A 14,083-nucleotide genomic window follows, 5' to 3' on the forward strand; every position below is an offset into this window, starting at 1 on the left:
TAAGACTTGGTTATTCAAGCAAGCTTTCCCAGACACAATCTAATATCACGTCATAGATACAAACCAAGGACTTCAAATATTCAGCCATTAATCATGCCATTTTTACATAGCATTTAATTTATTTGTATACCGTTCAACCGTTTATTCTTTCCTATCTCTTCCTTCTTATCCAAGTTCTGCTACCCTTGTTATTTGTAACTGCTCCTTCGATCACCACAGTTCTAGTTGATGTATTTAATGCACTCCCGTTTCATGTAAACCAGCAAGATATGTGCTCATGATTGCCGGTATATAAAAACCTTAAATAAATAAAAAAATAAAATAAAATGTGTATCCTCTCTACAAAAAAATTCTAATAACAAACATTTTTTCATTATTTCCCAAAGATGCTACTTTTTCCAAAACACAAAAAAATTTTCAGTCAATATATGTGCGTTGAACACTTGTCAGCACACATATACAGACCTTCATTCCCAACCTTTAATTCATCTGTGTTATCCGCACTGGGAAAAATTCTCAACAGTTTCTCCCAAGATGTCTTTTTTATTTGTTTCCTTTTTCTGAAAAAAACAACAAAAAACATATACCCACATATTTAAATTCTATGCTTTCTTAAGAAGAAAACTTCTCTGTGAACTGCGTATAGAAAAATTGAAAGAACCTACCCCAAAGACGCTCACTACCTTCCAAACTTTTGCATTTCACGTCTCACAGCTGTTTCAAAATGCGATGACTTAAACTACTTCCTATTGCGCCTTATAAATCAAACTACAACCAATCAGGAGCCTTTAATTCAAAGACATACCACCCAATCCACTTTGTCATTTAAGCCCATAGGCATTAAGGTTTTCAAAGAAAAAATCAACCTCTGTCTACCCGCAACATCTTGTTTACATCTCCACTTCTCCTACTATTGACAGTTTCAATGACAAAAAACCTTAGATCTTCTACCGAATGTTTATACTGCCACCAATGGCTCACCAAAGGGGCTGTCTCAACATTATTCCGGATCCGGCTACAATGTTCCATTATCCATGTCTTAAATTTTCTTGATGTTTTTCCTACATAAAGTAAATCGCATAGACTACTGATATAGACTGACAAGTAGTCAATGATCTCAAAAAGATTTTTCGTCCCGTAATCGGATAAACAAAATCTTTAACTGTCAATGATAGCCCACAGACTCCACAGTTATTACATGGACTATGACCACTTGCAGATATATCAGGAATTTCACGAGACACCAAATCTGAATGTACTATCATGTCTCTAAGATTTTTTTGATCTATGGAAAGAAAACATTGGGGGATCTTTCAAACCAGAAAAACCACTGACCAAATGCCAGTGTTGTCTCATAATTTGCATTAAATCCCCCGCTCTGTTTGAGAAGGGTAACACACATACCAATGCAGGAGATTCAATCCTCTTCCTAGATGTCAACAACAAATCATGATTAATATATTTCGCCCTCTTTACACGCCTGCTTCACAATGCGTTTCAGATAACCCTAGCATCAAACCTTTCTCGTAGATCACCAGCATGTTTTTTAAAAACTGCCATATCAAAACAAATTCTCCTTACTCAAAAAAAAAAAAAATTAAAAAAATTGGCTTAAAAGAATATTTTCTCTTATGTCTAGGATGACAACTTGTAAAGTGCAACACGCTGTTTCTCTCAGTAGCTTTGCGATGTAATTCAGTTGTGAAAATCCCACACCGTGCAGGTTACCCCCATGTCTCTCTTAAGGGTAGCAACAGTCGCTCCGTGCAGTTATTCCCAATGGTAACCCATTAAAATGTAATGCTAGCTACATTTTTACTAGGGTTTACTAGGTGATGAACCTTCTTGAATATTCAGACAGTGCTGACATGTTTTGCTTATGGACTTGGCCTTAGAAGCAGTCCTGAACTCTTACCCTGAGAGAGGGATATAAGAAATAAATCAACTATTGTGACCCGGATTGGCCACTGTCTGAGACAAAATGCTGGGCTCGATGGACCTTGGTCTGACACAGTTTTCTGCTACTTAATGTTCTTCAAGAAACAATTCTCTGATGACCTTTTCTGTAAAATATACTGTTGCTCTTGGATCGGCACCTTCCAGGCTTTCCACGATCCTCAGATTATTCCTCCCAGTGCAGTTTGGCAGGTCATTCATTTGCTTTGCAGTCGCTTCAAAACGTGTCTTCCTTCAGCATTTTTAAGTGTGATCAGATTGACCCCTGTTGCAGATAATGCGGTTTTCTGTTGCCTCTGTTCTGTTCATAGCTTCTCTTGGATCTGCCCTTAAGGCCCTGACGTCTGTTTTGGATTTTATGCAGTTGAGCACTCTATGCTATAGTCCCTAATTTAATAGCTGTCAAAAATGGTTGGTAAATCTATTGCCATCTGTTTGGGGTGGGGGGGGGGGGAAGTACTGTGGGAAGAGCTCCATGAGAGAGACAGATGGAACAGTTCCCCTATGAGGAAAGGCTGAAGAGGTTAGGGCTGTTCAGCTTGGAGAAGAGACGGCTATGGGGGAGATATGATAGAGGTCTTTAAGATCATGAAAGGTCTTGAACGAGTAGATGTGACTCGGTTATTTACACTTTCAAATAATAGAAGGACTAGGGGGCATTCCATGAAGTTAGCAAGTAGCACATTTAAGACTAATCGGAGAAAATTCTTTTTCACTCAATGCACAATAAAGCTCTGGAATTTGTTGCCAGAGGATGTGGTTAGTGCAGTTAATGTAGCTGGGTTCAAAAAAGGTTTGGATAAGTTCTTGGAGGAGAAGTCCATTAAAGGCTATTAATCAAGTTTACTTAGGGAATAGCCACTGCTATTAATTGCATCAGTGGAAACCTTGCTCGGTGGTTTTTGTACGGTGGCTTAATGTAAGGGTAACCGATTTGCAGTTATCCTTTTTGTTCGCCCCGTCTATTATTCTTTATTATTTTTCAAAATGTCTCTTTTTCTTTTTTTGATTTTTCTAATTTTTACTCATAAAATCCCTTCTCCCCGGCTACTTATCTGACCCTCTGTGCATTCTTGTTGTTATATACTTATCAAGGCCGCCGCCCTTGTTACTTCTCATGGGTTCGGATCTGCCCACCTGACAATGGCCATGTTTCGGCACCATGTGCCTGCTTCAGGGACTCCGGGAGAATAAACCACTGTGTCCAAAACCAGGTTCACAGGGTCGATGTCACTTTTGTAATGTTCCGTGTATAAGAGTAAAAATTAGAAAAATCAAAAAAAGAAAAGAAACATTTTGAAAAATAATAAAGAATAATAGATGGGGCGAACAAAAAGGATAACAGCAAATCGGTTACCCTTACATTAAGCCACCGTACAAAAACCACCAAGCAAGGTTTTCCCTTGAAATCAGCAGAAGTTGGAGAATTGTGTGAGAAGGGAAAGAGGTTAGTTGGTGATTAATTGCATCAGTAGCATGGGATCTTCTTAGTGTTTGGGTAATTGCCAGGTTCTTGTGGCCTGGATTGGCCACTGTTGGAAACAGGATGCTGGGCTTGATGGACCCTTGGTCTGACCCAGCATGGCAATTTCTTATGTTCTTATGACTAGGGCTGAAGGCATGCCAGCACCATCATGCTGCACTGCAAACCCTGCCATTGGCTTTTGATGGGTGGCCTTTGTCGGCTTCCCAGTTGGAGCAGGAGCTTTAGTTGCCTTTTTTTTTTTGTTTGCTTTTCTTCCGATCGGGACATTCTTGGAACTGCTGCTGCTGAAGTGCTTCATATTGCCCATTTCTTTTTTTTAATTAATACTTTATTAGGTTTTTTCAACAATTTTTACATTGTAAAAAAACTCAAGAAAATATTTTGTTTGAGAAATCAACAGGTTTAGACAATTATACAATTGACTATTCTTACCATAAATCAACAAACAAACAATAATATTTAGTCCACATTATGGGAGGCTTCACCTAAAGAAACATTTATAGGAAAACTGTAATCTTACCTTACAGAATATAGGAGAATATATATATATTTTATTGCAGTTTTATTTCCTCAACCTAATTCTTTGTCTGCCAAGAAGGACTCTAGGTGAGATGGATCTTGGAATATAAACTTATTTTTCTGATGGACGACGGAACATTTGCATGGAAATTTTAAATAAAATGTGGCACTTAGTGCCAACACTCTAGATTTTAAAGTCAGAAATTGTTTTCGCCTTAATTGTGTTGCTCTGGCAACATCGGGAAATATTTGAATCCGTTGTCCACAGAAATTTAAGTCTTTATTTACAAAATATTTTTGTAGAACCTGGTTCTTATCTCTCTCTCTACAAAAGGTAACCAACAGAGTTGACCTCTGGGGTATATCATCAAAAGATGCTTCTAGAAAAGAAGTTAAGTTTGGAGAGTGCTGAACAAGATCCATCTCTTCTTGACCCTCTTGTAACTTTAATCTGGATTTTGAAATGTAATACAACTTTGAAATAGATGTCTCATCAATTGTTGAAATAGATAAAACCTCAGACAGGTATTTTTTTAGTAATTCCATAGCAGAGATCAATCTGGTTTCAGGGAAATTCAATAATCTTAAATTTCGGACGCGATTCTCATTTTCCAGATTTTCCATCTGTCTATGGATTACTAAACCATCCTTTATAAAGGAATTATTTACCTCCTTAATTACATCAATCTGAGTAGACAAATTTTTTCCTTGCTCTTCTAGTTGTATCAAACGACTATTATGTTTCTCTATAGCATTTTTAAATTCAAATACAGTTATTCTATTTTGTTCAATTGAGTTCGACAAAATTTTCTGAAGATTATCCTGAGCCATCCATACATCTGTTAAAGTTATATTCTGTGGTACTATGAGCTCGGTGACCTTTTCTTGAGGTCCCGTACCCATTTGCACCTCAGCCTTCCCTACCTTGTTAACAACATTATTCACTTCATTATTTATTTTATCTGAGTCACCTAATCGAGGAATATTACTCTGAATTGTAGGATTTGGCTCTTCCATATTAGATTGAGTCAACTGCGATGGCCCTTGAGCTTCTGGGGATCCAGAAGAAAAAGATATATCTAATATTTGTCTTCGAATAGAGTGGCTTACCCCTCTGGCGACGTGTGAGTCCATAGGTCCCCTCACAGGAACACCTGGAGAGGAAGTTTAGACCTTCACTTTCCTCTTTCTACCCATATAGATAGAGGTGAAATTTTACAGAAGGGGCGCGCGGCTTAGGCTGCGCGCCGTAGCAGGCTTGAATTTAAAGGGAAAAGGGTCCGTCCCCCGCTGATGACCTCACAGGGGGCAGAACTAACAAGCAGGTCCGCTTACTGCAGCGACTCTGGCCCCAAAGGTATCGGAGCCCCACTCACAGTCCTGGCCGAAACTCCTCTCCACCGAGAGGTCTCTCCTCAGAAACGCCTCCCCATATTGCCCATTTCACATAGCTGTAACTGGCAATTGCAAAGGATTTTCTTGTTGACTTAGGTGGGAGCACAGAAAAATACGGCCTGCCTGTGTGTGTGTGATCCTCGTGTCGTGACTCTTATTGACATCGTTATAGGCCTTCCACTGCCAGACACAGGGCCGCCATCAGGAATTTTGAGGCCCCATACAGCAAGCAGACAGCGACGGCCCTGCGCGCTTTGCCGGCGCATACTGTCTGACGCGGCGGTGACATCACAGCCGCGTCAGACAGTGAACGCTGGCAGGACAGAGCGCGCGGACGAGTCTCTGTCTGCGGTGCTCTGTAAATCAATGCTATGTGTGTCTAAAAGACACGCATAGCATTGATTCTCTCCCTTCTCTGGGGCCTGCACCCAGGGCCGGCTCCAGGTTTCAGTAGGCCCCTGGGCGACAGACTGTCGGAGAGAGCCTCAGTGGGCCTCTTTGCCATGAACTAATACATCCCCCAAGCGCACCTGCCGCCTGGCGGCTGCGGCGGGCCCCCATATGTGGCAGTAGATCCTGGGGCCCCATACTGCAGGCCCAAGAATACTGCCCTGATGGCGGCCCTGGCCAGACAAAGGTTTAATAAACTCCTAGGTTTTTGAGCCATGCTTCTTTTGTCTTGTTTTATTTTTAAGCACCCCATTTCTATTCAGTGCAACATATGAGGTACCAGTATCAAATGGAAGACAGTGGATTGGGTTATGAGGTCAAAAACCCAAGTGTAGCCAAACCTTTTCATCCAGAATCCGCCCCCACCCATGCAGTTGAAATTAGTATAAATTAATCAGATTTTTTTTGCTACACTTCAAAAATTGTTCATTGCTCCCTTTTAGTTTTATTTCAGCTATGATTATTTGAAATTTGCAAAAGAAGATTCGTGCACAAGACCAATGGTCTACGTGGAAAATAGAAAGTATGTAAAATGGAAACAGCCATTGTCAGTTAAGGCTGCAGGAAAAGAGGATCCATTATGCCGTAACAAAAGGGAGAGAACAATTACAGAGCAGATAAATGCAAAGAAGCCCAGCTGCGCGTTATCTGACGTTTATAAAAGACAATTACAAGGTTTTGATGTTTGTCCTGTTAATAGGCGGTGCTGCCACTTTGTGGCCACTGCTCGTACTGCAGCCTCTCTCATTTTCTGGACAGACATGCCCAGCAAGCCTTTCTATGTGTGTAGGTACACTCTGAATAAAGTATGTGCACATTGAATGTGATTGTGGCAGATGGTGGGATTGGTGGGGATCTTGGGAGCAGTGAATGTATGTGTCTTACCTGCCTTTATTTGCCCATCATTTTTGATAGGCCCTTTCACTAGTTTATTAATGAAAGCTGCCTGGTATTTTCAGAGGGGGGAAAAGTCCCAGGACAAACTGATGCGTCTGCCCCGTTGAGTCACACTCACCGTTTTCACCAAGCTAATGCAAGGCATCTTTGTGCAAGAAGACTGAGGTTACTAGATTTAGTTTTAAGAAATGGTCTTATGTTCAAAGATTTGGGTGGTTTGTTTGGTTTTTATATATATTTGGGTGGTTTGTTTGGTGTGTGTGTGTGTGTGTGTATATATATATATATGTGTGTGTATATATATGTATATATATATATATGTGTGTGTATATATATGTATATATATATATATGTGTGTGTGTGTATATATATGTATATATATATATATATGTGTGTGTGTGTATATATATATATATATGTGTGTGTGTGTATATATATATATATATATATATATATATGTGTGTGTGTGTGTGTGTATATATATATATATATATATATATGTGTGTGTGTGTATATATATATATATATATATATATATATGTGTGTGTGTGTATATATATATATATATATATATATATATATGTGTGTGTGTGTATATATATATATATATATATATATATATATATATATGTGTGTGTGTATATATATATATATATATATATATATATATATATGTGTGTGTGTGTGTGTATATATATATATATGTGTGTGTGTGTGTATATCTATATGTATACATATATAGATATGTATACATATAGATATACCAAACAAACCATATATATATATTCTTATACTTCTCAGCACAGTTTTTTTTTTCTCTTTGTAGAGTTCAGATATATCAGGAAAACAGAAAAGTGACCTAAATAGCCGACTGGAAGAAAAGACCAATCAGATGGCTGCTACTATTAAACAGCTGGAACAAAGGTAAGCCTGAGATCCCTGCATTCGTGGGACATTAGGCACTGTGCCTTTCAGAAAATCCTCTCCTGCAGAAAGGTCAAATCCAGTCTCTCCTTGTTTTGGGTGCAGCAACGAAGGCTTTTAAATGATTCATTCATAATTCCAATATACAGTGAAGTGCAGCACTAAAATGAAAATGCGTTATGTTAATTCTGTGTTCTTTCAGAGGTATTTTCTTTGCTACTCGGTTAATACCAGGAATGGGCAGAAACAAAAGTCAGTCCAAACACTGCCCATTAGCCAGGTATTTATTATGGGGCAATTCAGTGGTTCGCTATGTGAGAACCAGTTATCCTAGGGACTGGATCCCACATTTTTCTGAATTGTTTTAATCTGACCTTTGATGATCCAGTCAATCCCTTCTGATGGTAAATACCAAGATGGGTGGGATTTTGGCTTGGAAATAAAAATTTTGGGATTTTTTTGGGGCCCCATCTGTAGTTAATACATCATATATATACGATCTGTATTGAGCTGAGTAGAGATTTATGTACGTATTTCATCTTTGTACAAATTGAAATATAGCAATTTTGGCTGCTGAATTGACTGATCTCTCTTCTTGATGTGTTTTTTGTTTTTTTTTTCTTAATTTTATTTTCCCATCTGTTTTGGTTTTTTTTTTTAATTCCCATTTTCCCACCTCTTCATTATAACTCATTTCAAACAGTGAAAAGGATTTGGTGAAACAGGCAAAGACCTTAAATAGCACAGCAAACAAACTCATCCAGAAGCACCATTAGGCATTTTTGCAGTGGATCTTTTTGCAACTGGTCAGCTTGCAACCCAGACATCACAGCCGGGTTACAATGGGCAGCAGAAACTTCTTGAGACCTTCTGAGCAGCTATTTAGATGTTAAATGTCGCCGACTGTTGGTTTGGAATTTGCTGCAAGTTTTACACTTTATATATTTAGGTGTTATTTGGTTAGAAATTCCTCAACTACTTGCCAGATCAGCTTTGCTAAAATTGAGAGTGAGAGTGCCTCTCCTATAATTGGAGAGCAGGAGCAGGAAGTGCTGAGCTTTGCACGCTGGGGGCGCGCTCGGTGTGGTGCAGGGACCCTCTGCACTGAGGCAACTCTGCAATCTATTTGGGATAACGTACAGACCAGGTGGATCCAGGGAGGTGCACGCTGCCTTTGGAGGTTTTTGTTTGTTTTTTTTTTCCCCTTTATTTTCTGTTCCCATCCTACTGTGACACAGCGAGAAAGGGGATTAGCAGTGGAGAGCAGTGACATCTTACATGGGTTTCCCTGTCCTTTTATTACCAAATCACCTGGAATATTACAGACTTGAGGTAAAACACCTGATCTCTTTCAGCAGAGAGGCATGGCTAATAAAAATCATTCCCTTGTTAGACCGCTTAATTAGCACTTGGGGGTCCTCAGTAGGAGGAAAAGTGAGTAATATAAGAACATGCCATACTGGGTCAGAGCAAGGGTCCATCAAGCCCAGCATTCTGTTTCCAACAGTGGCCAATCCAGGCCCCAAGAACCTGGCAAGTACCCAAACACTAAGAAGATCCCATGCCACTGATGCAATTTGTAGTTAAAGCAGAGAAGGTTGAGTTCGGAGATGTAAAGCCACAGAGCCCCTCCTCCTTGCATCAAAATGAAAGGGTTTCTTGATGGGGTTTGGACTAGTCTGAGATAGCAGAACAGAACTGACATAGGGATTGACAGGGAAGAAACTAGATTTTAGGGGAGAATAAATTGGAAGCTGAGAAAATGTCTGGCAGGGCCTCAGTTTCCTGCTTATCTTCTATGTCTCTCCTCTTCCTGTCTTTGCCAGTCCTGTGTGGCTCAAGCATTCTGTCAACAGTCAAGGCATTATAGAAAAGAAAGGAGACCTAAAGATAGACTTGAGGCGCTGTGGTCATTTTTTTTTTCAACTCCCCGTTAGTTCATATAAGACTCTGGAGTTTTCAGAATGGCAGTACTGTAGAAAAACCTCAGCCTGGTGGTCATTTTTCTCCTCCCCCCCTCCATGAGAGAAACGTTAAATTATCTGCGGTTAGGAAGCAATGCTGCTTTAAATTCATCTGTACAAAAAAAATTCATTCAAACCCTTACATAACTCTGTAGTGTCTTCTGGGGCCAGATTTAGACCTTTCCTTCATGTAATGGAGACTATGTGCTTGAAAAACCGGAGTTTAGGCCAAGTTAAGTCTCCCTAGAGTGTAGAGCCCTGATGGGAGTGATTTACACTCAGGAGAAGGGTGTGAATTAGGTCCTTAAACAGTGTGTTCTACAAACCTATACGTATATTCGTACAAAATCACATGGGCATGACAAGACTACAAAAACCTTCAAGAAGTTTTCGAAGCCTCATTTATTTCAGTGGGTGTTTATTGAATGAATTAATGCTGCTTTGAAGCCTTTTGTTGCTTAGAATGTGTTTTCTCTGCTTAAGTATTTTTTGTGATTGGTTTTATTTTATGATGTATGTCGTCGACCTAGAGCTGTGTATAGGCAACATGTATACGTTTCAGGAAATATAAACCCTGGTAAGACTTATCTGCAGCCCTGAACACCAAGGCAGTTCAGCAGTAAGAATCTGCGCCCCTACATTGCCTCTATAAAATTGCCCTGAGCCCAGTGCTGTGCATTGCTACCTGGGATGGGATTCAGGGAAGACCTCCCAGCCCCTGCTGCCTGCTGTTCTCTGTTACTCACAGGGAGGAGGAGTAACCACCCACTACTCTGTTGTGTGATTCTAGGTGAATTTCCCCAAAGGATGCTTTCCCGATTTGCAAAGTTGGAGTTCTGTTTTTCTGGCATGCATTAAGGTTGCGTCTTAGTTTTGAATTTTCCGTCAGAAGAGTTCGTGGTCATTCTGGGGGGGAGGGGGTGTTGATTTTTAATATTCCTTTGTCATCTTTTAAAATGGATTTATTTTCTTTGGTGATATTGAGATAATTGATAGAGGGATACCCCTGCTGTTTACAGTACTGTGCTCTAAACATCTGTATCTTGCCATATCTGTTTGGGTCAAGACTGATCTCTTGTTTTTTTTGGTTTTTTGGTTTTGTTTTGTTTTTTTGTTTTGTTTTGGGGTTTTTTTTCGTCTTCCCTTTGACAGACAGAACTGTCAGTTTATATGACTTTGCTCAATAGACACATATATACACCCATCTACATGTTTCAGGTCAAAAATAAAACCTACAGAGAGAGGGATCCTTGTTCTAATTAGGAAACTCATGTGGACGTTGACCTGTTTGGAGCAGTCATTCTTTCATGCCAAATCCCTGTACAATGTCCTGTAACCCTTGGCAACTGCTGGGATTTTGTTCCCATGCCCTCCCACAAAGGCGATACGATGATTTTTTTTCAAGTGCATTTTTCAAACCTTGCGCAGTATAAAATAGTTTGACCAAATTTGCCGAATGTGATCCATGCTTTGTGCATGGAAGAAATCTCCACCTCCCAGATCTTAGAGTTTCGCAAATACTAATGTTAGTAAAATGAACAATCCATCTTTATTATTTAGAGACTGTAACCTGTGTGTCTTTAATACATACACCATAGCTTTAATTTAATTATATTTATTGATGTAATTAATTAAACTAACCTATTTTAAATTCACTTGCTTTGGATTCCTAGTTGCTTATATTTAGTCTTTTTAAAGTTTTTTTTTCACTTCTTGTACATCCAAGGATATTTTCAGAGAAGCTCCCTAAGGCTATGAAAGATGAAGTGAAAATATTAGTAACAAAAAAAAAGGGGGGGCATCCTAAATTTGTGCCAGTGATCCTCTGGGGCCGGAGGAGCCTGGCTGTGAGTGTGTCATGCAGTTAAGCGCCCTCTTCCTAGCCTGATTCCATGTCCCATGCTCCCTTTTCGTAGCTCTTGCACGCCCCGTAGATCTTCTTTAGACTGAAAGAGCCAATAGATTGATTTGTTATAAGAGAGGCTCCCTCCCTGCCATCCACTTCCCTGGCGCAGGTTTTCCAGGGTTGTGTTTTGGCATTTTGATTCCACGTTTCTTTCCCCCGGATTTCACAGTGGGCGGGGCCCTGCTCTCAGCAGAATAATGCTTCTGTTATAAAACAAAGGTCCTGAAGCGAAGTCTTTCCCATCTGACGACACCAGAGTCCACGCAGACCACCCCGAGCAGATGCGTTTGCCCAGACTGTGCGCTGCAGTTGGGGGGGGGGGGGGGTCTTATTTTTTTCTGTCAGAATATTGGGAGTTTTCTTGTCTCATCGCAGAGTTCAGGCCTACTCGGCGTAGGGGAATAGTTAGTTACCAGGCAAAAAGGTAGGGGAACAAGACCCATCGACACCAGCTTGGTATCTTTCTCTTTTATTTAAATAAATTTGGGCAAACAAATTCTTATTTGCCATAAGTCTCCTGTTTTTTTCTGAGCTCATTTCGTAACTGGGAACGGTGACCATTTCCAACGGGGTGGGGGGAGGGGGAAGAATCACTCTGGGCTCAGGCCTCCCTGTTTTGTTTTGTTGTTTTGTAGTTTCTTTACTCCAGCGAGAAAGGGAGCGGGGTGTAAAATGCTTTTGTGCGCTTCGTTGGATGTGAGCCCAGGAAAATAGCTCCCGTCCCAGACCTTAGTAGAGAAAACTATGTTGCAAGTTCCAGTTACGTGTATAAAGCTGAAACGTGATGCACACGAAAACAAATTCTGATTTGACTTACAATGCTGTGTACTTGAGGTTTGCTTTGATTATGGAAACCAAGTGATGCTTTCTGTTCACCTTTAATGACTGTAACCTGTGGTAATAGAATAAAGAGAACTTACTGAACAGTAGAATTTCCTCTGCCTGGTTCACCTCCATCTTTTCGCTGCAGTGTATTTAGTTTGATTATTTATTTGTATTTATTTTTGCTCCTTATCACTCCCCCCCCCCCCCCTTTTATTTACTTACTTTTTAAAATTTCTCTCTTGCCTTTTGTTTGTTCCCCTGCTCTTTCCCTGGAATTTTTCATTTGGGTTATGTTCATTTTGTATTTTTATGCTTGGTCTTCCTCCCCCACCATGGCTTTTGTTTTTTATCACAAGTTCATGTGGCTCAAATCCAGATTGCAGCAGGCAGAGCGAGACCGCCAGTCTGCGCAGGAGGACAACCGGCTCTTCAAGCAGGACTTTGGAGACAAGATTGCCAGCCTGCAGCTGGAAGCGGAGCAGCTCAGGAAGCAGCGGTGAAGAAATCCATTATTTGCGGTGCTGTTCTGTGGGGGCTTTGCCTTTTTAATTCCTTTGCTCTTGCTTTTCAAAGCAACCGTGTAATGCCAAACTGAAGTCCCCTGCTAGAAACCTTTTCTTCCCTTGGCCCCTTTCCCTGCCTCTCCCCGTGACCTGAATCCTATCCCTCTGCCTTTTCTTTGAGGGGGGGGGGGGCCTTCATACTGTTAAGGGTTTGAGTGAGTCCCATCACCCCAGTCTCAGGTTACTTGAACTAGAGCTAATGGGGGAAGCAGAACTTAAAGACGCAGGGTGCTGAGGGAAATGCTTTTCTGCTGGGAAATACCCACTCTACCCTTGACATGGGAGGAGGGGTCAGGCTGTAATGCTGGGCCAATAAATAAGACTGGGAGGGACGGGATTAGAGGAGAGGAGGAAAAACTAAGGGACGTGCATGAGAGCTAGATGGAGGACGTAATAATTTTTATATCATGGGCAGCACGGAGGCCGCTTTACGACTGGCTGAGAACATCTTTCCTCCCCCCCCCCAGCTTTACATATATAAGTCTTTACCACCCACGCAGGTCGGGCGCAGTTTGACTCCTTGCTGTTGTGTTATCACTCGGAGTGAGTGAGGAGAAGCAAAAGTTATGATAACACAAGATTATGCAGGAGCTCACCCCTGGCCTGCACGTGCTGGTCCCCCCTGCAGCTCAGCAGATGCAGGGCTGTGAGCTCCTGGCTGGAATGTGCTTTGCTGCCACCTAGTGCCTGGAACTAACACTACATGCTGGGCTGAATACAGGACAGTCTCAACAGGCCCTTTCTGTGACCCCCAAAAATGGGGGAAACCCTGTTGGCCACAACAGCTGCCAGTCAGGATGATCAAACTTCCATCACAGAACTTGGAGCAACCATTTTTTTTTTTTTTTAAGACATCCATTTGAAAATTAAAAAGAAAAGAAGAATGTCCATAGTAAATTTCTAAAGATTTAATCTGAGGTGTTCATCCACAGTCTTTTGAGAACAAATTGCCTTCCTTCCTTCCTTATCTGGAAACAGCACATCTCTGGGAGGGGAGTTCAGTGGAGTTGCTTGTTTTCTGGGGTCTGTGCTTGAGAGAACCTGTATACTCAGTCTTTCATTCAGCAGTGCTTATGCAAGAGCCAGTAAGGTGAGTTGAATTATAGGCCTGATGACTGATAAGATTGCTAGCTTCTGCGAAGCTCCAGTTTCTGAACGTTTTGGAATTTGAGTCCCTTTTTTCTTTGATTTATAATAG

At 40.8% G+C, this 14,083-nt stretch overlaps 1 protein-coding gene across 10 annotated transcripts in view; it reads left to right on the top strand.

The window, feature by feature from the left end:
• Positions 1-14,083, top strand: part of RUFY3 (RUN and FYVE domain containing 3) — a 263,821-nt gene that overhangs the window by 199,843 nt on the left and 49,895 nt on the right. For 6 of the 10 annotated variants that reach the window (XM_029598577.1, XM_029598631.1, XM_029598603.1 and 3 more), the window contains 2 exons: positions 7,530-7,627; positions 12,679-12,840. In XM_029598577.1, the coding sequence (XP_029454437.1) occupies positions 7,530-7,627; positions 12,679-12,840 (260 nt within the window). Of the gene's footprint in view, positions 1-7,529; positions 7,628-8,330; positions 11,528-12,678; positions 12,841-14,083 lie in introns of those variants that run through there. The other 4 variants (XM_029598639.1, XM_029598648.1, XM_029598585.1 and 1 more) reach the window with 2 other exon arrangements.

The sequence above is a fragment of the Rhinatrema bivittatum genome, chromosome 1 (genome assembly GCF_901001135.1).
Source record: "Rhinatrema bivittatum chromosome 1, aRhiBiv1.1, whole genome shotgun sequence".
Lineage (NCBI taxonomy): Eukaryota > Metazoa > Chordata > Amphibia > Gymnophiona > Rhinatrematidae > Rhinatrema > Rhinatrema bivittatum.